This window comes from Toxotes jaculatrix, chromosome 3 (genome assembly GCF_017976425.1).
Source record: "Toxotes jaculatrix isolate fToxJac2 chromosome 3, fToxJac2.pri, whole genome shotgun sequence".
Taxonomy (NCBI): Eukaryota; Metazoa; Chordata; class Actinopteri; family Toxotidae; genus Toxotes; species Toxotes jaculatrix.
The window spans coordinates 13,158,536-13,180,782 of record NC_054396.1 but is presented as its reverse complement, the minus strand read 5'-3'; the positions used below and the strand labels follow the sequence as shown (position 1 = coordinate 13,180,782).

The following is a 22,247-nucleotide window of genomic DNA, read 5'->3' as shown; positions in this document are numbered from 1 at the left end:
ACAGCCTGTAAGTATTGTGTGCATGTAGTTTTCAAAGTGGTATGTTTATTGTGTTTAGCATTGTTTAGTGGAGTTTGTGTATTTATGTAGTCACGTATTTTTTGCGTAAGGGTACTCGTGGTGAGAGCAGTACAGTGTGACTGCAGATTGCCTTTACATATTTCTAATAATTTTTCTTTTTCTGCGCGTGCAGTTGGATTTATGAAATTTGATGACACAGAGGATGAAGCAAAGGATAAGGATAAAGAAGTGGAGGTGGAGGATACACAACAGTCACTCAGGACTGATTATCCATTGTGGAGAATGTTGTCACAGCCTTTGTACATTGTCTTTTCTGTATTCAGTAGAATTGGTTCCAATTTATTTTATTTTTATATCTATATTTATATTTTATTTATTTGAATTTTTCTATTACTGGTAGTTATTGGCTATCACTTTCATTTAGTTTTGGCAGACAATCAAAAGTAAACCATGTTTGCTTCAACTGATGAACACTGAAGCAATGTCCACATTCAAGCCATGAAATTCATGTTCCTTGTTTTTACTGGTAGTTGGCGGGAAATTCAACAGAAGTCAAAAGCTTTATTAGTGACATGTTTGTGCCAGTGATTGACAAAAATAAAAACGGAAATAAATAAGTGGGGGTTGAACTGTGATTTATTGTAAACCTCTGTGTGTAACTGTAGTCCCATGTGTTTCCAAAAGGTGGAGGACCCGTTTCCTGTAGCAGTTATTTTTCCTGTAGCTTCGTTGGCTCGGCAGCAGGTTTAAACTGGAAATGCATCACACCTTTGTATGAGTTTCCAGTTGTCACCTGCTGCAGAGACAATCAAATGAAGCTATAGGAAAATGAATTGGAAGAGTGTACCACCTTCTGAAATGGGACTACAGTCGTGCACAGAGTCTAGAAGCAGTATAAAAACGATGTCTAAAATGAGTTTAAATTTGACGTAGAAAAGACGTAGTTTGGACGTGTCTTTGCGCAGTGGGTCAGTCTCAGTTGTGGCCACATTACTGTGATATTTACTGAAAGTGTAAACCTGTTCATGATTAGACATGTTGGAAAAACTTGCAAGCTGTGGCTTGGGCAAATTATAAAAACACCCAGGTGCTGATCCAGGTGAATGACAGGTATAAAGGTCACTTTAGTAAAGTCATTTTGGAAACATAGAACCACAGACAATAAAAATGTAGCTCAAAGTACACTTCAAGGACTAATTATTAATTTTTTTTCAGGAAGTCTTAATCACACCTCTTGGCAAACAGATGAGCTGGGCTTTTTTGGGATGACATTTTTCTTTGAATGCACACACAGGTCAGATGGCACTGCCTTTATTGAAGGACAACATGATTGTCACAAAGGTGGAAAAACATCACACTGGCGCTGGAGTCTGTCAAATATTTGAATTTACAGTTAACATCTTGTATGTGCATTTTGTGCTGACAAAGCATGTGTGGTAATGACACCACTGTGAAACTGTTAAAAACTGTAGTAAGCACTCGGTCCTCCGTTTGGTCCAGAGATCACACAGTCAAGCTATTCACAGGATGAATACAAAGTGCAGTGGTTACCAAAAAAAAAAGAAAAGAAATATCTAACTTTACTGATACTGTATTTTTCCACAATGTCTAAGACAATATGTATGGCATAATCCTTGATTTGCATAAAGTATCAACATACAACAATACCTGCTGATGAGGTGGATATTTGAAAACAAGGTTTAAGTTTCAGGAGGTAAAACACTTAACTGTAAAATATGAATTATACAAAGAATCATTGCAGAAAAAATATAAAGAGTGGCCAGTTATTAAAACCTGAATGAATCTGTCATGAACATAAACCACCTGGATTTTTCAAATTTTATAATAATCAACATGTCTTCATCAAGAGCAACTGGAAAATGGAGACGCTATGGAGGCGATCAGTGCAGGAGGACCAGTGAGGGCCTGTGTTTCGTCATTGTCATGTATAACACATCTGATTTACGGATCATTATCTGTTTTATTCGGCAAAGTCAAATTTAATAAAACACAGAAAGTTGAATCACAGTTTAAAATGTTTTATCTCTAACTGGATGAGCACTTGCTTCAACAGTTTGGGTTGTGTGTAGTCAGAGTCAGGGAGTAAACTGTTCTGAATGTTCTACACCAGTCTTCGTCTTTTGCAGTCGCGCTCCATCTGGTCTTCAGACGTGTTGGTGGCTGCACCCAGAGGAGACACTTGGTTCAGCATAGAGTCATCTGATGCCTGACCAAACAGGGCCATAAGCAGAGCGACGCCAAATCCTGTGGCACGCTCCCCCTGCACAGGTAAAATAAAGCACAGAAATGAGGGTCAGATCGCAATATCCAGTGTCAGGACTGTAAAGTTATCCAGTACTTACCTTTTATTACCAGTTCATATGACTGAAACCTAATGCCTTATTTGTTCGAAAACCCAGTGAGCTCGATAAATGTCACTACAAGATAGTGAAGTCCACTATTGTTAAATCCCTTTTTTGGGAATAAGCAGTAAACTGATGAGAAGATTAAAGATACACTGCAGGGTTGTATTACAGTAAAGGTGATTACAAGCCCTAGTTTTTATGAGCTGAATCACAAGACAAGGACAGAGCATCAGAGTTTTATCATTTTTTATAAAATGAAGAGCTGGTGCAATCCTGTCACACCTGCAGGGAAGTTGTGTTGGAATTAAAATAATATAAAATGATCAGATGAAGATGAAGATCTCTTGTTTTTCTCCCTTCAAAAGCAGTTAATTCCTGCTGGGGTGTACTGAGTTTCATATTGGATATACAATGTGTCAGCAGAAAACAGCTTCTCAGAGAGGAAGTGAGTGTTTCTGGACACTCAGCTAGTCTCTGTACACTCTCTGTAAACTAGGGTAGGGAACTTTTATAAACTCAGTTAAAGATCCTTTCACTTTTCAGTCAAACCCAGAGAGCGTGTCATGCTTCAAAGCAGTGTTATTTCCAACTTCCTTAAACATTCTGCTGACTCTCTTCTTTCTGTCTTTCTTAAATTGTTTTTAGTAAACAAAGCACAGGAACACTCCCCACAGCTCCAGCTGTGGCAAAATCCATAAGCAGATACAAATAAATAATTATGAAATGCTTTTATACAACTAGTTGTATGTGAACCTGTACTACATGCATGTCTACTAACTAACGCCATGATTAAAATAGAGTCCACAGCTGCAGTCAGATATGATCTGAACAAGTTTAACTTCAGATGTCAGAGCTGCACTGCAGCATCTAATTTGCAATGACACGCCTGTTCTCCACTGCTCATTTCAGCTTAAGAACATATGCATACGCCCAATAAACGGCCGCTTCACAAAGTTATGATTATCACCTGATCCTGATTTGCTCCAGGACAAATTAAAAAAAGAAAAATCAGAGCACCAACTGACTACAAACTACCTGTCAGCATATCAAAGCCTCAAATACTCACAGCATGAACAGGCGAGGCGATATCAACATGGACCCAAACACCTGGCCAATCAAAGCCCAAGTGGGAACCAATGAAGAGGCCAGCGCAGGAGCTCTGGGCGTTCTCCCGATCCTGTCAAAACACAAGAATAGAATGATGGCCAAACCACAGCAACTCATTAAAATAAACTGTAACACCAGCCCCTTGGTTGACAACTGGTACCATAGTATATTGATTACTAAGTGCTGTGTCTGAAGCAGATCAGTTTGCAAATTCTGACTTTTGATCCAAAAGTATTTGGATCAAACTGTTTAGAGAAAAGATGCATAAACAGAAGCTAAAAAAAAACAAACAGGTAATTACATTAATACCGTTCTCAGTAATGTGGTCCAGTCTGTGCTTAAGTTTAACAAACCCAGCACACAGTGCAACAGATACAGGAGATGCAGGTACAGTGTCAGCAAGCCCTTTGGTGATTATATGTCTTTCAGACTGTCTTGTATATCAGATCTCTGAGCCCATCTCACGTCTTGTTTAAGCATCTGGTTTTGATGGATTTGTACTTTGTCACTTACTGCCACAGAGTTCTTCATGTCAGCCATGGCAGAGGTGAACTCGCTGAAGTGCAGCTCAGGGCAGTAAACCAGAGGGTGAGCGAGATCTCCGCTGCTGCGGCCTGCACGCACACAGGCAACCTCCCACTGCTCGCTGTTAGTCATTACAGCGGCATGGTGCTTCCCAGTGGAGATCCCCTGGGTGGCCAAACAAAAAGGTTTTAGATACAAAAGACAGTACCTGTTAGTTCTGCTCTCTTCAGGGGATAATGAAAATAAAAAGGCAAACAATGCATCCAGTGTTAACCCTCAAGTTTATCATCTATTGATGTGTGATAGAGGCGTAAAAATCATCCAGCGCACACTTTCTGTAGAAGGTTTGACAAAAGCCATTTAGAGGCTGTCACACACCTGTGCCCCTGTCAGGGTGGCCATATCCAGAATAATGTCAGCCGACAGGTCTTTGCTGGCGTACACCACCCCATCGGCCAGCACCAGCCTGCCCTCTGCATCAGTGTTGTTGATCTCCACTGTCCTTGAGAATGAAACAGATGAATGACAGATTAAAATTTCATGCCACAGCCCCTGCTCATTCCTGCTGATTTAATTTATACTTCAAATGAAACTCCAAGGGAATGACACAATATATTCAGTCGAGTCTCACTTTCCAGAGTAGAGAGTGTGGATATCATCAGGTCGTGTGGCTATGGGCCCCACTGCATTCTCTGCCAGGCAAAACACTGCGTGGAGGTTATCCTTAAAGCCCTGAAGCAAACAGGAGGAGAGAGTTTGATTTAAAATAAAAACTTTAAGCTCCAGAATTACAGAGGAGGCTAAAATGACAGCTGTGCTAACTGCCGCAGGATAATCCAAAAGGTCACCTCACCTGTTTAATGGTAGCTTTGAAAGCCCCCAAAATAGCAGCAGCTCCACCACAGTCTCTCTTCATCCCTGGCATTGTGGTCTAGAAAAAAAAACATTCAAATGTGATGAAACATGGCTTAATTTGATCTCTGATGTTGCTCTACAGACATACTGCAAACATAATGCCTCCAAACATGGCTGTCGCTGGCACGGAAGCATAACTTGCTTGCACTTTAAATTAGATTAGTTACTTTTTTTAATATTTAATTTCTGTTGGTTATATGTGAGAGGGATGTCTGGACCACCTTGCCTAACCTGCTGCCACTGCTACCTGACTCTGGATAAGTGGCAGAAAATGGATGGATGGATATTCTGCTTTTCAAACACTGACTTTACTTACGATGTACAAAAGTAAGGAAAAGTACCTTTCCCTTGATGCTGAGTCCACCGGTGTCATACACGATGCCCTTGCCAACCCATGCAATGGTCTGAGTCGCACCATCTGGTGTGTGGCTCAACACTGCTAATGCAGGAGGATGCTCCGCTGCTTTTCCAACTCCATAGATACCTGACAGAGTAAAATAAACCGTTAAATAATCCCAACTACAAATGATCGAGATGAGAATATATTATATGACAAATATGACTTTCAATGACTGGAATTGTGCAACTGATTTACTGGTTAGATTTCTCCTTCTCGTACTAATTGCACAACTGAAGAGCAAAATGGCCCTAAAAATAACGACAGTCTAAAGACAGAAACAACCCGCTGCTCATCACAGGAAAATCCACATTTAGTGTAGCAGAACAAAATTTGCTTTAATGTTCTCTCCTCTATTTTTTGAGCTACTGTTGGAATTTTTAAGAGAAAAACAAAAACATTCAACAAAATGGTCATGTACAGTAAATCAGTTGAGCTGTCATAACTGATTTCCTGTATATGACCATTTTGTTGACTGTTTTTTTTTTTTTTTATAGAAACCCAGTACCTCCAAACCCTCTTTGTTTCAGTTCCTCTCCACGAATGATCACTGGAGTAATTCCAAGTTCAGTTCCAACAGCCTTAATCTCCTAAAACAGAAATGAATGTACGTAACAAATATTCGCAGCAAAATTATTTGAATTATGTCAACAAAATTTCCAAAAGGCAGTTTACTTACATCTAAGAAGTGATCTGTATTCATCTCATTGCATGGCGTGTCCACAATGCGAGCTGCCAGCCGCACTCCATCAGCAGCGTTGGAGAGACACTGAACACACACATAAAAAAAGCCTTCAACTGTGGCAAAGTTTTGGGCTTAAATGATCTGAAATGCTGTGTAAAATTTAAGACAAGAAAATCAAAGCAGTACCTCAAGTTCTGCGACATCCAGAGGACTGGTGTCTTGTCCGACAATCAGAAACTCCACAGTGACGTGTTTCTTCTCATTCCTGCGTGAGGATGCGGAGCGGCGAGAAAAGATGGGGAAGGCTCTAGCGATGGCACATGCGGACGCGAACACATATGAACGCTCACACACCATCTGGAGAGGAAAGAGACACTCTTATCAGTCACACAAGCTGTCCTTCCACTGGATGACCCAGATCTAAGTGCCACAGGAGTCCCAGAAGGAACCATAGAAGGACAGTACTCCTGTTGAAACAGAAGATCTGTGACTGTAGCTACAAGTGCTCTCTGACCTCACTGAGGGACCTGGGATCAATTAAATATTATGTGAAAGGCCAGAACAAACATAATTCAAACGAACATACTGACCACAATGCAACGGTTGTTCCCTCCTGGCAGGCAGGAACGGACCAGACGAGACAAAAAGTGGGCGGAGGACGGGCTGTTGTGCCTGCTGACCCGTGAAGGAAGAGCAGCCACCACAGCATGGTTGAGGTACAGGGGGCAGCTGTCCGTGGGGTTTGGGTTCAAAGCACCGAGAGCCGCCTGCCAGATCTGAGAAAACATGAGACAAAACGGATATTGTAGTTTCACTTGATACAAAACAGCTTTGCATAGTTTGTTGTTCTCATGTTAAAAAAAAAACCCAGACTGTCAATCACTTGTGCTCAACTTATCTATACAGTTTCCATACTCAGAGAAGAGTTTGAACCTATGATTTGATCCACCTGTCCAACAAATTTCCCGAGTGCAAGAATTTATAGTAACTAATATCTTGTCAAGGAAGAGAAGATGACTAGCCTCCACCTACTCTACTGCCTGTCGTTCTGGACAATGCCTACAAAGGACATACCAGCCCATGTACAATACGGTATTACTGTGGTATAGGACAGGAGAATCAACAGGTTTTAAAAGTTTCTAAATTATTAACAGCATTGTAAGTGTGTATGTGTCTGGAGAGACCAAAAATTAGAGGCCTCCCAGTGGCACCCAAGTTTCCAGACAGTATCACAATTACCAGCTTAAGAACTGTGAAGTCCTTTTATCACCCAGGAAAGATCTGAGCACTGAAAGCAGTAGAAGTAATCCTGTTGGGTAATCATTGTCAGAGGATACTGAGAAGCTCTGTGAATGACTGGAAACCTTTCCTTGACCTCGCAGACTCACTTTCTCAAGTCTCTCTTTATAGACTGGCTGCCACCATTGCACAAACACCTCTGAGGACTATGCACGACAGACAACACTCAGTTTACAGCACCAGAGGATACCACAAGACCATGAGAGCAGTATTTTTTTCTGGGTCTGACCACAGGACCCGTCACTGCTTTAACCACTGATCAGGAACACCCTGCACTAGTTGCAGGTACTCAAGCTTCAGACTTTACATTATTATCATGATTACATAATTCGGCTGATATTTTTTTTTTATTTGAAGAAACTGACAACTCTCAAAGTCAGGAAAACCGCAAGAGTCACCCAGTTTAAAATCTTTCAATATGCTAAGAGAAATTAACAACACTTAAGTACTGAGATCTTAAAAAAAAAAAAAACATGCAATGCTTCAAACTAGAGTAAACAGTTAAAAATGGTTTTATTTAACATTATTGGCGTTCTTCCTTTCACCGACTAATAATATCCAATCTACCTCTAACAAGACCGTTAACGTCTCCTTAATAACGTTAGTGTTAAAGCTGCTCGTTTAACCGAGTCAGTTGGACAGCGGTACAGCTCCTCCTGGGGCTAGCTCAGATTAGCTATTCGTGTCGTTAACGTTACATTCATTTAGCTAACCTAGCTGCGTTAGCTTACGATAGCCTAAGTTAGCGTAAGCTGACATTAGCTATCACCCAACTGTCATCATCTTTCACAACGTTACCTCTTTGCTAACGACTGGCTGCAGTTTTCCTTTAATTTGGCTCCAGCTGACTTGCTGCAGATTGGCCTGCTGCCCGATAATCAGGACTGGACGGCTTTGTGGCTCGGAGTCACCAGCAGAAGCCTTAAACTCCAGCACCACATTCGCCATTTTTGTGACTTGCTAAAGAGATAGCTCACTGACGATGTAACGCTGAAGTGGACAGACTACTGTCGTACACTGGCACAGCCCAGACCGGCGACGGCAGCCGGGAGAGGAACAAACAGCTTTCATCACGTTAATTTATAGAGTCTCTAAGTAATGTGCAATCTCTATCAGCCTCTGTCGGCGACCAGCAGAAACAACGTGTAGACATCAAGTCCATCAATATCATGCCAATATCATCTTCTGCCAGTTTCTTGCAGAAGACAAGGATTGTGGATTTTTGTCCCCTATCAATTAAACTGAAATAAAGAAAGGGGAGATGTCTTTATGACCGGTGTGATCAGGAGGAATGATTACAGCAAACAAAATGTTTCAGTGTTCAAATGGACACTTGGGTGTTGATTTAAGACAGACTTGTAAAAAATGTGAAACGGTCCTTTAATGTAGCAAACTGCATAAACTGAGTAGTACAGTCTGTATCTGTCACGGGGGCACGACCCCGTGCCCTAAAGTAAGGCACATACACTACACACTCTTTCTCACTCTTTTTATCAGAATGTCGATCCCGGTGTGAACTGTTGGTGGTGATGTGTGTGGTATGAACATTTGGATGAAGGAGTGAAGAAGAGAATAAGCATTGTGATTGTGTATTGGATTTAAATTGTGTTCACCTATCTCCTTTGTTTCACTTCTTTCTCTGTCAGACCAGGAACAGTCAAACCATAGACTGTATAAGACTCATCCAAATCACGTTTCTTCGACTTGTCTCGCGATATTCTGACAGCTGTGGCGCACACGTCACATATCCCAGACAGTAGCTAACCAAGCTAAAGCTAGGCTAAGTAGTTGCTGTAGAGGGACATGTAGCCAGTTAAACACTAAGTCTGTGTCAATGAAGGATTTTCCAGAGTGACTGGGACATGGAGTTAAGAAATATCAAGGACCAGGTAACAAATAAGCTTTTGCTGTTGTCCAACGTAGCGTTAAATAACTATCAAGACTTCCCAATAACACTGCAAACAGCTGGCTAGTTATGGTAGCGACATGTCGAGCAAAGTTTGCTACAAGGCTTGTTAATGTCACATATTTCTCGCCATGCAACTTTGGACCACACGTTTGAGTTTGCACGATAGTTTTGCACGATCGGTTGTTGCAGAATCTGATGTTTGGATTTTGTTATGCACCCTATCCATAGGGACATTGTTGTCTCTGTTAGATGAGCTTCAGGTTCTGCCAAAAAACATTTTAAACAGCAACCTTCCAATAGAGCCATATCTCTTCACTACATCGCTACGTTTGCTAATTGCTATTTGCGGAAGACAGATTTTGATGAGTCATTGCTCCACCCCCCACCCCCCCAAAAAACCCTTCACATTCACAAAAAGCATTGCAAAGAATTTTGCATAATCCAGTAAATAATTAGGTCTTTTTTAAAAGTCATATAAATGCCAATACAGTAAAAGTACTCCCATGTGATGTCCTTTATCTTTGCCGAAGTAAACTTCATCATTACAGTTAAAATCATTTGCTCAAGTCAGTTTAATCATTGATATTATTCCAAGAAATACCAAAGACATTTCAGCATCTCAGCAAAGCCATGTATGTATTTATGATCCCAGTAGGTTACAACGAATTTGCTGATAAAAGCTGTTCAGCTGAAATTAACTTTAATTACCACTTCTGTGCTTCACTTCTTCTATTATCTGAAAAAACAGAATAAAATGAATCCAGTTTTGTTGTTATTTTACCTTGCATTTTGTCATGTTGTTCTTCATCTCTTTTGCATGTCAAACCTCTCTTTCAGTGTCCGTTGGTCCAGGCTATATTCAGCCGAGACACAGAAGAAGTGACATTTTTGTTGAGCCATAAAGAAGATGTCAATTCATTGGTAATATTATCCTACATTAATCAGTTAATCAGTTTGGTTGAATTGTGAATCATGTGCGCAAAAGGTTCAGTTTTCTTTTAAATATAAATTCACACTTGTATGTTTACGCAGGTTTTCTGTTCACATTTGATGCAAAATTACAATTAGACAATTTTCACATGAACATGTAGAGCAAGAGTCTAAAAAACTAGAAACAGCACATTTTAATTGTTCAAATATTTGGATTTGGAATATAACAAAATAAAAATATAATACAGGATAATCTGATAAAATGGAACAAAAACATGTTGGCTGAATACTGCATTGTTTGATGTGGTGTTTTTTTCCTTTCAGGACCAAGAACAAAGCACACCACTTCATGCTGCTGCTTATTTGGGTGATGTCCACATTATGGACCTGCTTATTGCTTCAGGTTGAAAATAATATTTATCTTACTGTGAAATACATGCACATGCATAAGTGAGCTTATCATTGTATACATTTTGCTACTAAGTCTTTCTATTAATGAATACAAAGAGTAATTCACATATAGAAGAACTAAAACACACCAAAAACCCTAGTCTAACTAACCAGACTAACTTTGCTTTTGCTCTGTGTTACAGATGCAAATGTCAACGCTAAGGACCAGGGTTTGGTGACTCCTTTACATCGAGCAGCTGCCTCACGCAATGAAGTATGTTCCTTTTTTCGAAACACAAAAAAGAAAATTTAAAAATGGAGTAATTTCTGGAGCAGATCTTAATGTTCAACTTTAATATTTGATGAATTTTGATTTTTTTTTTCTCAGAGGGCTGTGGAGCTGCTTTTAAAGCACAGAGCAGAGGTCAACACACGGGACAAATTCTGGCACACGCCTCTACACATGGCTGCTGCAAACTGGGCTACAGGCTGTGCAGGAGCTCTGATACCACATGTTTGCAGCCTGGATGTTACTGACAGGTCAGGGAGGACACCACTGCATCATGCAGCGCACAGCGGCCACGGAGAGGTAAACTGTAAAGATGATTGTGGTAAACAGTGTGATCTGTAACCATTTATCCCTTTATGGCTGGTAGTTATGATTTCGATGCATAACAGGGCTTGAAAGTAAATCTGCTTTAGGGAAGTGAATGTTGACTGGGGGACATTTTCTTGGTGTCTGGCAGTTGTTGCAGCATTTTGAGGAAATGTATTTTTGTCATGATATATTAATCTAGTATGTTTATATCTCTGAGTAACCAAAATAAAAACAGAGTCCTGTTTTAATAAACGTGCCAGTGTGTTTGCTAAACTCCTGCCAAGACAAAATGCCACTATCCACCGGACAGTAGTTGTAAAATGAGATGAGTTTATAGACACACTGGTTGACTGAGTAACTGTGTTTCTACAGATGGTCAACTTGCTCCTGAGCAAAGGTGCCAATGTGAGTGCCAAAGATAAGAAAGAAAGGCAGGCGATCCACTGGGCTGCATACCTTGGTAAGAGACCCAAGTGCATGGGTGACATTGTTCCAAAATGAATTTAACAGAGTAGTTTGTCATAAAACACACTCATATATGTTGAGAATGAAAGTAGTTGTACCAGAAGAATCTCCAAACACAAGTCACTGATAACAGGCTCAAATAACCATAGACTAAACCAAGTGAAAGACGGAGGTTATTGGCATTTATTTTACAAGACAAATACATTGTCAGTTCTGAGAGTATATAAGCATGTTTAATACAGAGAAACAAGCGTCTAAAAGTGATAAATGTCAAACTGTGACTTAGATGGAATGTACATAACTTAAATGCTATCACTGCCTTCAAATCTATTTTATACTTCTGTCTCACTGGACACCAATGCATGGTTGACCATTTGATTGTTGGAGCTGTGAATTTGTAACTTGAAAGTTAGGATAAATGATCTTTCCTGAGTTAAAAAAAACAAAACAAAAATAGGTTAGACTGGTTAAAATCTGAAGAGTATCACGTTAAATTGGCCTGTACACTGACTTGGCTTTAGTTTCCAGGCTGCAGCTTAGCAAGTGAATGCGGTGTGTTGTTGATGTGCAAGCATAGCAAAGGCTTGTAGTAAATGTCAAGCTCTTCTTTTAGGACATGTGGAGGTTATGAAGCTGCTGGTGTCTCACAGCGCTGATGTGACGTCCAAGGACAAACGTGGTTACACTCCGCTCCATGCTGCAGCTGCCGGTGGGCAGTTAGATGTGGTCAAATATCTGCTGAGGCTCGGGGTGGAGGTAAAGTGACTTGGTCACAAAACTATCAGACAACCAAAATCATTCTCCACACTGCCATTTATGTTATGTACTGTATATTGTGCACAGGACGGCAGCTTAAAATGTGTGTGACACTGCTGCAGATTGAATTTGTAAGAATTTGTCTTTGCTTTTAAAGTCAGAATTAAGACATCAGGAAACACCCTGCTCAGCTACACTGGCAAAACACTGTAGTTATATATCGTCCTTGTCCAATCTTTTGAACCAGACTCCTTTTTGCCTTTTCTTTAAAATGCCTCTGTGTATCAATTAGAAAAATCTACAGTATTTCTTGAGCTGCCAAACGAAGCTTTAGTGCTATGAATTCCATTGATCAGATGTTTTCCACCTCTGTCCCTCAGGCGGATGAACCCAACATTTTTGGGAACACAGCGCTCCACATGGCCTGTCACACGGGGCAGGACTCTGTGGCCACTGAGCTGGTGAATAGCGGTGCCAACATCAATCAGCCCAACTACCACGGCAACACACCACTGCACCTGTCTGCTGCCTCCTCTAGCGGGGTGTTGTGTCTCGAGCTGCTCATCAACAACGGGGCTGAAGTCAACATGCAGGTAAAGAGCATAAGTGGATTTAAAAAGTACAAAACAAGGATACAGATTTTCTTACTGGATTATAGTTGTTAGTCAGAGGATTAAATGTATGGTTTACAGATTATGATGATTTATGCCCTTATTGTAACCAAACATATTGTATTCACTTTTTCTATTTAACAGAATAAAGAAGGAAAGAGCCCTTTACATATTGCTTCTATGCACGGACGCTTCACAGGCTCCCAGATTCTGATCCAAAATGGTAACATAATTCGCAAAAAAAGTATTTACACAGCATCCTGTTGTAAGGCAACTAGTGCTGAAACAGTGAAATTGCATCCTCACACATACTCCGACTTAAAATATCAGAGAATCTGAAACACTTTATCATCATATTAATGCCACGTTTCCCTCTGCCTCTGTATACAGGTGGGGAGGTCGACTGTGTTGATAACTATGGAAACACTCCTCTTCATGTCGCTGCCAGATATGGTCAGGAGTTGTTGATCAGCACTCTACTGACAAATGGTGCTGACAAGACCAAGTGAGTTCCCCTTCCTGGGATCAGTCCAAATCTGAGATTGTTTTGATTGTGGTCTTACGCTATGGTGCCTTCAGAAAGCATTGTTTTCTTGACTTTATGTTATGTTAAATTCCCAATGTCATGCAGAAAATAGCCTCCCAGTTTAGTACATACTAAAGTAAATAATCTTGTGTTATGATCTGTAAAGACAGGGGATTCATGGGATGCTTCCACTTCATTTGGCGGCACTCTACAGATTTCCAGACTGTTGTCGAAAGCTACTGTCTAATGGTGAGAATCCGAGTCATCAAGTTCAGCACTCTATTTTTTTTCTCTTCCTTTTTACATTTTAATTACTGACACAACTCAAACATTTTCCACTTGAATGTTATTGTGCATCATTCAGGTCAGTTTTACAACATCGTGCCGCCTCAGACTTCGTCCGTTGGGTTTGATATAAACATCTTAGATGACCACGGGAGGACCTGTCTGCACGCGGCTGCTGCTGGAGGGTGAGTGAACAAATGCTGACAAGTTATGCAGCAGAAAAAGACAGAAAACTGTGTGTCTGAATTATACACATAATGTCAAACCTCTTCATAAGCTGCCTGAATTTAAATCTTCCACAAACTCTTCCTTTTTTTCTTTTCTTATGACAGAAATGTCGACTCCCTCAACTTGCTCTTAAATAGTGGTGCTGAATTGAATATTAAGGATAATTTGGGAAGGTAAGTGGCGCTAAATAACCAGAGCTAAGAATTTAGCCGTGCTTTCGGTGTTGCCTGATATCACAGCTTGTCCCTCTGTTGTACCTCGCAGATCTCCTTTGCACTATGCTGCAGCCAACGGGAACAGCCAGTGCACAGTCTCCCTGGTGAGAGCCGGTGCTGAGGTCAATGAGCTGGATCTGATGGGCTGCAGCCCTCTGCACTACACTGCTGCTTCACACACCTTCTGTGGGTGAGAGAGCACATGTATTTTAAAGTTTTATTCATTTTACTCCAGGATAACTGGATAACAACACCGTGTGGACAGTTCTTTGTTGATAATAACTCACTTCATTCAAGCCAGCGGTTTTTTAAAGTGTCCTCCTTTCTTCCCACAGTGGGAACACAAACTCTGAGCCCGACTACAGTGTGGAAAAAGAACAGGAGGCCTCTCTGTAAGTCATATTATTGTCATATACACAAAGTAGATAAACGTATAACTTAATACATTACATGTACTCTGTGTGTTCAGGTGTTTAGACTACTTGCTTGACAACGGGGCGAACCCCACTCTGAAGAACAGTAAGGGCTACAGTGCCGTCCACTACGCAGCAGCTTATGGAAACAAACAGCACCTGGAACTGGTCGGTGGAATCTTTGATTTGGTTGCTTCGATTTTATTTTTTGTTAACCGACCGTACATTAAATCTAATTTTCTTTTATTTTTCCTCTGGTTTTCTTTCAGCTTCTGGAGATTTCTTTCAACTGTCTAGAAGAGGTTGAAAGTAATATTCCTGTTAGTCCTTTGCACTTAGCTGTGAGTAGCAGAAATACCACAAACCACTCTTCTGTTTAAACCATGACAGACAAACACACAGGGAAATGACACTTTCGAATGACAGCCACATGTAAATGCCTTTAACTCTACTATTAATCTGCCCTTACAGGCGTATTATGGTCACTGTGAGGCCCTGTGTTTGCTGTGTGAGACATTAGTCAGTCTAGATGTGCGGGACATTAAAGGCCAAACTGCCCTCCACCTGGCTGCTCAGAGAGGTTTTGCTGCATGTGTGGAGGTGCTGCTGAAACATCAAGCCTCCTACTCACTGAAGGAGCACAAGCACAAGTGGACAGCTCTCCACGCTGCAGGTGTGTGGGTTGTACCCAGGGACTAGTCTGAGCCCAAATAAGACAAGACCTAAATAAAAAAGCAGTGTATGTTTGGTTTATTGTCCTGATGATGGCTTTTGATGGACACCGTTGTCAGGAAAAAACGTTTTGTCAATTGATTTTGAAAATCGAAGATTATGTTGTGCCTTTATCATCATCATTTTTCATGTGTATTTTCCTTTTACTCTTTTCCCATGTGCAGCTGCTGAGGGCCAAATGGACTGTCTGCTTTTACTGGTCAACAGGGAACAAAGCGCCGACATCATTGACAGTCCAGATACACAGGGACAGTGAGTCACTTACTATTTAATGCTATGATTTGTTATTAATTGGACATCGCACATGCTCAGCTTTTTTATGCAGTACTGCAAATTTCTGGTAACAGTTATAGCATATTAGAAGTTATAAAAAGTTATAGCATATTGTGTGTAGACTGGTATTTTATTGGTATTTTCCATGAGATTATAAATAACGTAAATAAGGGCATTATCACACCGTGAGATTGGCTGATGTGACTTACTAAACAAATACAGTATTTCTTTCTAATTGCGTTAATGCAGGCAATGTTTTGCCAGTCTGACACAATCAGAAGATTAAACCTACTAATCCCTACAGCAGTAAACTCTTTGTTTGTGTTTGTTTTGGATGCAGGACGGCTCTCATGCTGGCAGCTCTGGGACGTCACACTGACTGTGTCCACATCCTGTTGGAGAAAGGAGCAAACGCTGATGCTGCTGACAAAAAGGGCTTCACTGCATTACACAGAGCTGTACGTGGATTTGCTGTGCTTTACAGCTATGTAAATGGAGGTAAAGTGTCCCTTTACAGCATGATGACGATAATCATGTCATATGTCCTTCCTCTTTAGGCCGTGTTGGGCAGTGAGGACTGTGTATCTGCTTTGTTGGAACATGGAGCTTCTGCTCTGTGTAGAGACTCTCAGGGAAGGACGCCGCTGCACCTCGCAGCCTCCTGTGGCCACATGGAGCTACTCCGCAGTTTGCTAAAGGCTGCAATGAAAGCTGACCCTCTGGACTCCATGTTGGACCACAGAGGCTACACGCCCACCCACTGGGCTGCCTACCATGGTGAGACATCAGTCAAATTCACTTTTCACAAAACAGGGTTTGTTCTGTGTTTAGCAGACTAAATATGAATATGAATACATTTAAAACATGACAAAAACATGCATGAATTAACTCATGTCTATTTTTTATCCACTGCATTATTTTAGCCTCTAAATAATTCCTCTCAGTTTTGGTATAAACACTTGCGTGGTGAGATACAGTGTCACAAATTCTACAAAGATTTGAATTTCATTATAATCAGGAGACCATTTGTTTGCTGTTCTCTATAGGGCGTGAAGGATGTTTACGTATTTTACTTGAAAACAAACTTTTTAGCTACCAGGAAGGAAATCTGTTCACCCCATTGCACTGTGCTCTGTGAGTATCACAATAAATGGCAATAAATGTAAATGGTCACCATAGATTTGTTTAATTAATTAATCAAAATGTAATAACCACTCATCCTGTGCAGTGTTAATGGACATGAAGTTGCTGCTGAACTTCTTGTGAAGACTGTTGGACCTCAAATTGTTAATGTTAGTGATGCCAAAGGAAGGTGGGTTCTGCAGATACTCAGCATACGTTCATTTTGTGTCACCTTTCCAATAATCTTACAAAAAACTGGACTGTATTTATTTTCAGAGGAAGGGAATGTGTCTTATCATCCTGAGAATTTATGTGTGTTGTGTAAGTGTAGGACCCCACTGCATGCAGCTGCTTATTCAGGAAACGTTGCTGGGCTTCAGCTGGTCCTGGGCCAGGGAGCAGAGGTCAGTGCTGTGGACCACTGTGGCTGCTCTGCTCTGATGATCGCTGCTGACTGTGGACAGACTGCGGCTGTTGGTATGTGACTGAAATGCGAAATTCTTACCTACACCTGGGAAACCTTAAAACACATCAAGACATCTTTCAGGTCAAGAAGAAGACAAAACTACAGAATGTTTCTGCAAGAGATCCTCAGAGTCACTCTTTTATCTTTTTATCCTATGATTTTGTTCTCACCATGTGTAGACATTTTCGTTTTGTCCTGACAATTACTTCTTTTCAAGTTCATATGTGATGATCTAAGTGACACAGGAACACCTGGGCCTTCTTTTAGCACATGTTCACTGTGGTTCTGACCCTCGCAGTCCTGTTTTCCTTTAATACTTCTTTAATACACCATATAAATCTTTTTTTCCCCTGTTGCACGAATTGTAATTTCACTCCACATGAAAACACCAGGTAAATGCTCCAGACATAAAGGCCTCTGTTTGTTGTAAAAGATGTGTTATTTTCTGCATTTCAGAGTTCTTGCTGCACAAAGCGAAGCCAGACCTGACCCTGGTGGATGTCAATAATAACACAGCCCTTCACTTAGCCTGCAGCAAGGTCCCCACACACAAACACATGCATGTACCTTATGCATGCAGTCGCACAATAACTTTGACATGTGTGTAGCAACAGATAATGTTAACAGCTATCAGATAAGATGATAACCTGCCAAAATATAATAAAATCCCTGTTGAAAATTGGTTTAAAATATAATCAAACTTATTATCAAAATGAAATGTTATGCTGTTCACATTGTACTAATTCTAAAATGATCATTTCAAATTACAATCATTTCAAATTACCTAAAAATGAAAGATTTGATTATATTTTCAGCCATATTTTCAGTTTTTTTTTTTTGACAACTTACTACATTTCTAAGTAGTTTCTACAATATTGCTTAAGCACATTATCACTTAAAGTGTTTTATTCTGCAGGGTCATGAGATGTGTGCTCTGCTGATCCTCGGGGAAATCAGCGACTCCTCCCTCATAAATGCAACAAACAGCGCTCTCCAAATGTGAGTTGTCTTGAAGCTCTGGCCATCATACATGCATGCTGAATTTATGCATAAGAAAATCAAACGGTATGGATTCAGAAGTTTAGTATTAAGACACACGCACACACACACCTGCTGTATGGGCTGATGGATTGCACAAGTTAGTGTATGAAAATATCAAAATGTAATCCATCAGACATTTTGACTAGTTGAAGTTTAGCAAAGTGCAGGTTTATATTAGATGCCCCAGTGAACTAAAATCAGGAAAAACAAATGAACGGGTACAACAGAGATTGAATCGATAACGTTAGGACAAAAAACTTAATGAAGTTGATGATTTTTTGAGGTCATTATCGTCTGAGCGGTTTATCAAAGGTGCCACAGATGTCTGTGTGTTTTTCTGCTATATCAACTTGCCTCTCAGTGGCCCCAGTAATACTGCATGTGAAATATTTTAATATGGTTTCATTGATCTGAAGCATTTACCTGTGTCATCACACCAGTCTCTCTCTTTCTCATGTAGGCCTCTTCACATTGCAGCGAGGAAAGGCTTGGCGACTGTAGTGCAGGTGTTATTGAGCAGAGGAGCAGCAGTTATGGCTGTAGATGAGGAAGGTAAGCAGGAATAATTACATTTTTGTTATACAGTACCACAGTGGCCCCTTCTTCCTGCCAAACAATGTCACTGATAATTATTTTCCTGTTGACCCTTGAGGCCACACACCAGCTCTGGCCTGTGCTCCGAACAAAAATGTGGCAGACTGTCTGGCCCTGATCCTCTCCACCATGAAGCCTTTCCCTCCCAGAGAGGCTGGCAGTGGTTCAGCCTCCCACTTCAGCCCCATCCTGAAGAACTGTGGCATTGCCGCCTCCTGTGGGTCCAGTGGGAACCTGTGTCATGCTTAAGTTAAAGACTACACTGGCACTATTGGCTTGCAAGAGTGTGTGATGGGGTGAAATTTCATCCCAGTGCAGCCCAAACTCTCCACGCTTAACCACACACACGTACAAGTCTCCATGGACATGCGTGGTCGTGCATAGCTTCTTCTCTTGCATGTCATGACATTTACACTTGTATGTCACATGCAGCTGCACATACACTACGTGCTGATGCACCAGTAGCATCCACTGCTTCTTTAAAATCCAGACTTACACATTACTAGTATTAGCAGACCTCTTAGATTATCTTTTCTGTTATGTGAGTTGAGCTTAGCACACAAATATGTTTTTTTTTTTTGTTTGTTTTTTTAATGAAGCACTAACCATTAGAAGTGAATGGAAGTTTTGAACATGAGCACACTACACAAGCCTCTCCTGCTGAACCCCTGATCCCACACACTATCAGAATTGGCTTAATTACTTTGCTCATTAACCACCAAAACCTGAAATCTCCATGTTCATTCTCAGTTGATACTCATGCAAGAATACTCAGATGATTGTGTGTTTGGTTTACGTATGTGTGTGTCTGTGTCTGTGTGTCTGCAAGTGCTATTTTGCATATTAGACATTACTTCTTAATATACTTGTTTTTTAAAATATCTAACAGGTGCTGTAAACCTTTTATGCAATTAATAAGACTATTTTCTTATTCTGCCCAGAGTGTAGCGGACACTACACATATATAAATAACCGTATTATTCTAATATTATCATGATTTACATTTCAGTTTAGTGAAAATAACACAAGAATATGTATAGTTTTAATGATATAGTTTCATGAGTCTAGTGTATATATATGTAGTTCTTAAAATGAAGTTAACCTTTTACTTGTATTATCTTGAAAATCCCAAATTATTGAGAATGAACCTCAGGTCAGTGTGTACTATATGGTAGGTGCAATAAAAAGCACATCTTGAGCTGGATGTCACATAACAAGTCTAAAGTGTGACAGAAGTATATAAGTGTATTTCAGTTAAATAAATAAGAATAAAAAACAAATGAAATATAATCTTACAGGCTTTGAGCAGGAACGTCTTGTATCATTAGTAAATCTGATATTTCACTACATCTGCATTCACTAATTTAATGTTTGTTTAATGAGTTGTTTATTTTTTAATTAATGGTTAAGTGTAAGTTGTAAGTTTCAAGAGCCCAAGTTGATGTCTCGTCAGATTGCTTGTTTTCTTTCTGATCAGCCCTGTTAAGACCAAGGAAAGAAGCAAATCTCACACATTTAAGCAATGGGAACTAAAAGTTGCTTGAGATGAAATTGAAGAAACTGCTCACACATGATGACACTAAAAGTCGCTGTGAAACGCTACAGACTGAAATCACTGTTTTCGAACTGTGGTTTTCTGTTCACTTTCAGTTCCACTGCTCCAGTGTAAATATGTCTTGTAGTCATACTTCCTTAATCCAAAGTGATATTTTCACAATTGAAATAAGAAAAATGGGCATTTTTTTATCCTTGTATTTCACTTACAAAATATATTAGTACAAAAGACCTGAACTGATACAAAGATGTCACTGCCTCTCCCTCTTTAAAGATCAAGGTTTTATAAATGGAGTTGTGCACTGAATGTTTGTTGTTTTTTTTTGTTTGTTTTTTTTAATAGTTTAAAAGCTACAAACACACACAGCCTTTGATATTTTCCCATTTTCTTGACTGATTTTCTCTTTCCCTGGTATTACCTGCTGTATTCTCTTAAAATGGCTTTAAAGTATTTGCACTGGCACAAAAGTTTACATTTTACAGTGGGGTATCCTCCTTAGTTTTATGCAAATTTTCTCAAATCAAATTTGAAAGTGCATTTTACAAATTAAACTTTCACCTAACAGTAGAATGCTATCCTGTAAGTTTGTCGTTCCTCATTTCATTTGGATTAAATTACTGGGGAAAAAAAGTGTTTGTTTGTTTTTTGTTTTTTGTTTTTTTTTCTTTTACAACTTGAAATTAAATGTTTGTCTTTGGGAATTTCTCTGTTACAGCTTTTATTGTGAACAAATTGTTTGTCCTCCTTAACATCTTAGTGAGATTTCAGGGTGCAACAACTTGAACACTGTGTGGTTTAGTTGTGGATGGCCTTCATATAAGAGAAAATAAATAAACTTGCCACCATCTGAAGTGTTTTCAATTTTCTTTCCATTTGTGTTAAGTTGAAACACAATTTGGTATGTGTGATAAAACTCCTCTCTTGTTACAAAAGACTTCTCTTGTCTCCAAGATAAGTCCTCTGTGTCCTTCAGTTTGTCCAGTAAAAAAGACCAATTCGGATTTTGTTTAGCATTCTGATATATTTATAAAATACAATATAACAGACTTTGCCAGGGATGGAATTATTAAGTGCTAAACTCATTTCCGTCATTGTCCCTGATGTTTTCAAAGTCTTAACTTTTGTCAAGAATGGCTTTCAGTGTCTGACATTGTAATGTAATGTTTGGACATATTTAGCTACCTTTACACACATATATGAATATAAATTAATCTTGATGCAAAACCAAATGTTTATAGATACTGTGAGGGTGGCCGAGAAACCTGGTATGAAACAATGAGTTGTGGCAGTCTGGACAACCAGAAATTGGAAAACTAAGCAAAAAGGAAAAAAAAAGAATTACACTCTAAACTGCCCTTCTGGCTATGCCCCTGTAGTTTGGGCTGTGTCCTGGAGCTGTGACTCTTTCCTCTCTCTTCTCTGGCCCTTGGCCACCACAGCCTCCTCACTTTGAGACTGTTGGGCTACACCTTCCCAAGCAATCAAAATCAATGATGTCTTCCAGCACACTTACAATAATAACAATATCAAATAACACATTACTACATAGAAGTTCAGTTAAACTTACTTTAAAAACACATATTTCTTTTTAAACAGGATACTTACATTGGTTATTTCGGCACAAAAGACAAAACATCCCTTCCACTCTATCACACTTGGTTTCTTCCCCTGTGAACCCCCCTATTTAACCAAATGGACCGCTCCAGTCCAAGTTTGACAGTCTATGGTCAGACATTTTAGCGTGAATTATTGTTCTTTTCTGAATATCAATATAGGTTTACATTGTTTTGATTTAAATAAAGTGTCTATTGAACAAATGTCGA

At 39.9% G+C, this 22,247-nt stretch overlaps 2 protein-coding genes across 2 annotated transcripts; one reads left to right on the top strand and one right to left on the bottom strand.

Moving 5' to 3' along the window:
- Nucleotides 1-1,316: 1,316 nt before the first annotated feature.
- On the bottom strand, nt 1,317-8,322 carry npepl1 (aminopeptidase like 1). The gene is made up of 12 exons (XM_041034891.1): nt 8,114-8,322; nt 6,607-6,792; nt 6,203-6,373; nt 6,011-6,100; nt 5,840-5,921; nt 5,276-5,418; nt 4,873-4,950; nt 4,651-4,751; nt 4,398-4,521; nt 4,008-4,184; nt 3,454-3,564; nt 1,317-2,302 (listed from the first exon to the last, which is right to left on the bottom strand). Exons 1-12 carry the CDS (start codon nt 8,261-8,263, stop codon nt 2,144-2,146), a joined length of 1,572 nt encoding a protein of 523 aa, XP_040890825.1. The 5' UTR covers nt 8,264-8,322; the 3' UTR covers nt 1,317-2,143.
- A 746-nt stretch (nt 8,323-9,068) lies between these two features.
- On the top strand, nt 9,069-21,260 carry LOC121179324 (serine/threonine-protein phosphatase 6 regulatory ankyrin repeat subunit C-like). The gene is made up of 28 exons (XM_041034102.1): nt 9,069-9,204; nt 10,062-10,145; nt 10,479-10,557; nt 10,748-10,818; nt 10,933-11,133; nt 11,515-11,602; nt 12,221-12,363; nt 12,744-12,956; nt 13,119-13,197; nt 13,365-13,479; nt 13,667-13,749; nt 13,865-13,970; nt 14,118-14,186; nt 14,278-14,418; nt 14,564-14,620; nt 14,698-14,809; nt 14,911-14,982; nt 15,113-15,314; nt 15,538-15,625; nt 15,987-16,104; nt 16,204-16,423; nt 16,693-16,780; nt 16,875-16,958; nt 17,100-17,245; nt 17,691-17,773; nt 18,151-18,233; nt 18,736-18,827; nt 18,928-21,260. Exons 1-28 carry the CDS (start codon nt 9,178-9,180, stop codon nt 19,116-19,118), a joined length of 3,135 nt encoding a protein of 1,044 aa, XP_040890036.1. The 5' UTR covers nt 9,069-9,177; the 3' UTR covers nt 19,119-21,260.
- Nucleotides 21,261-22,247: the final 987 nt, after the last annotated feature.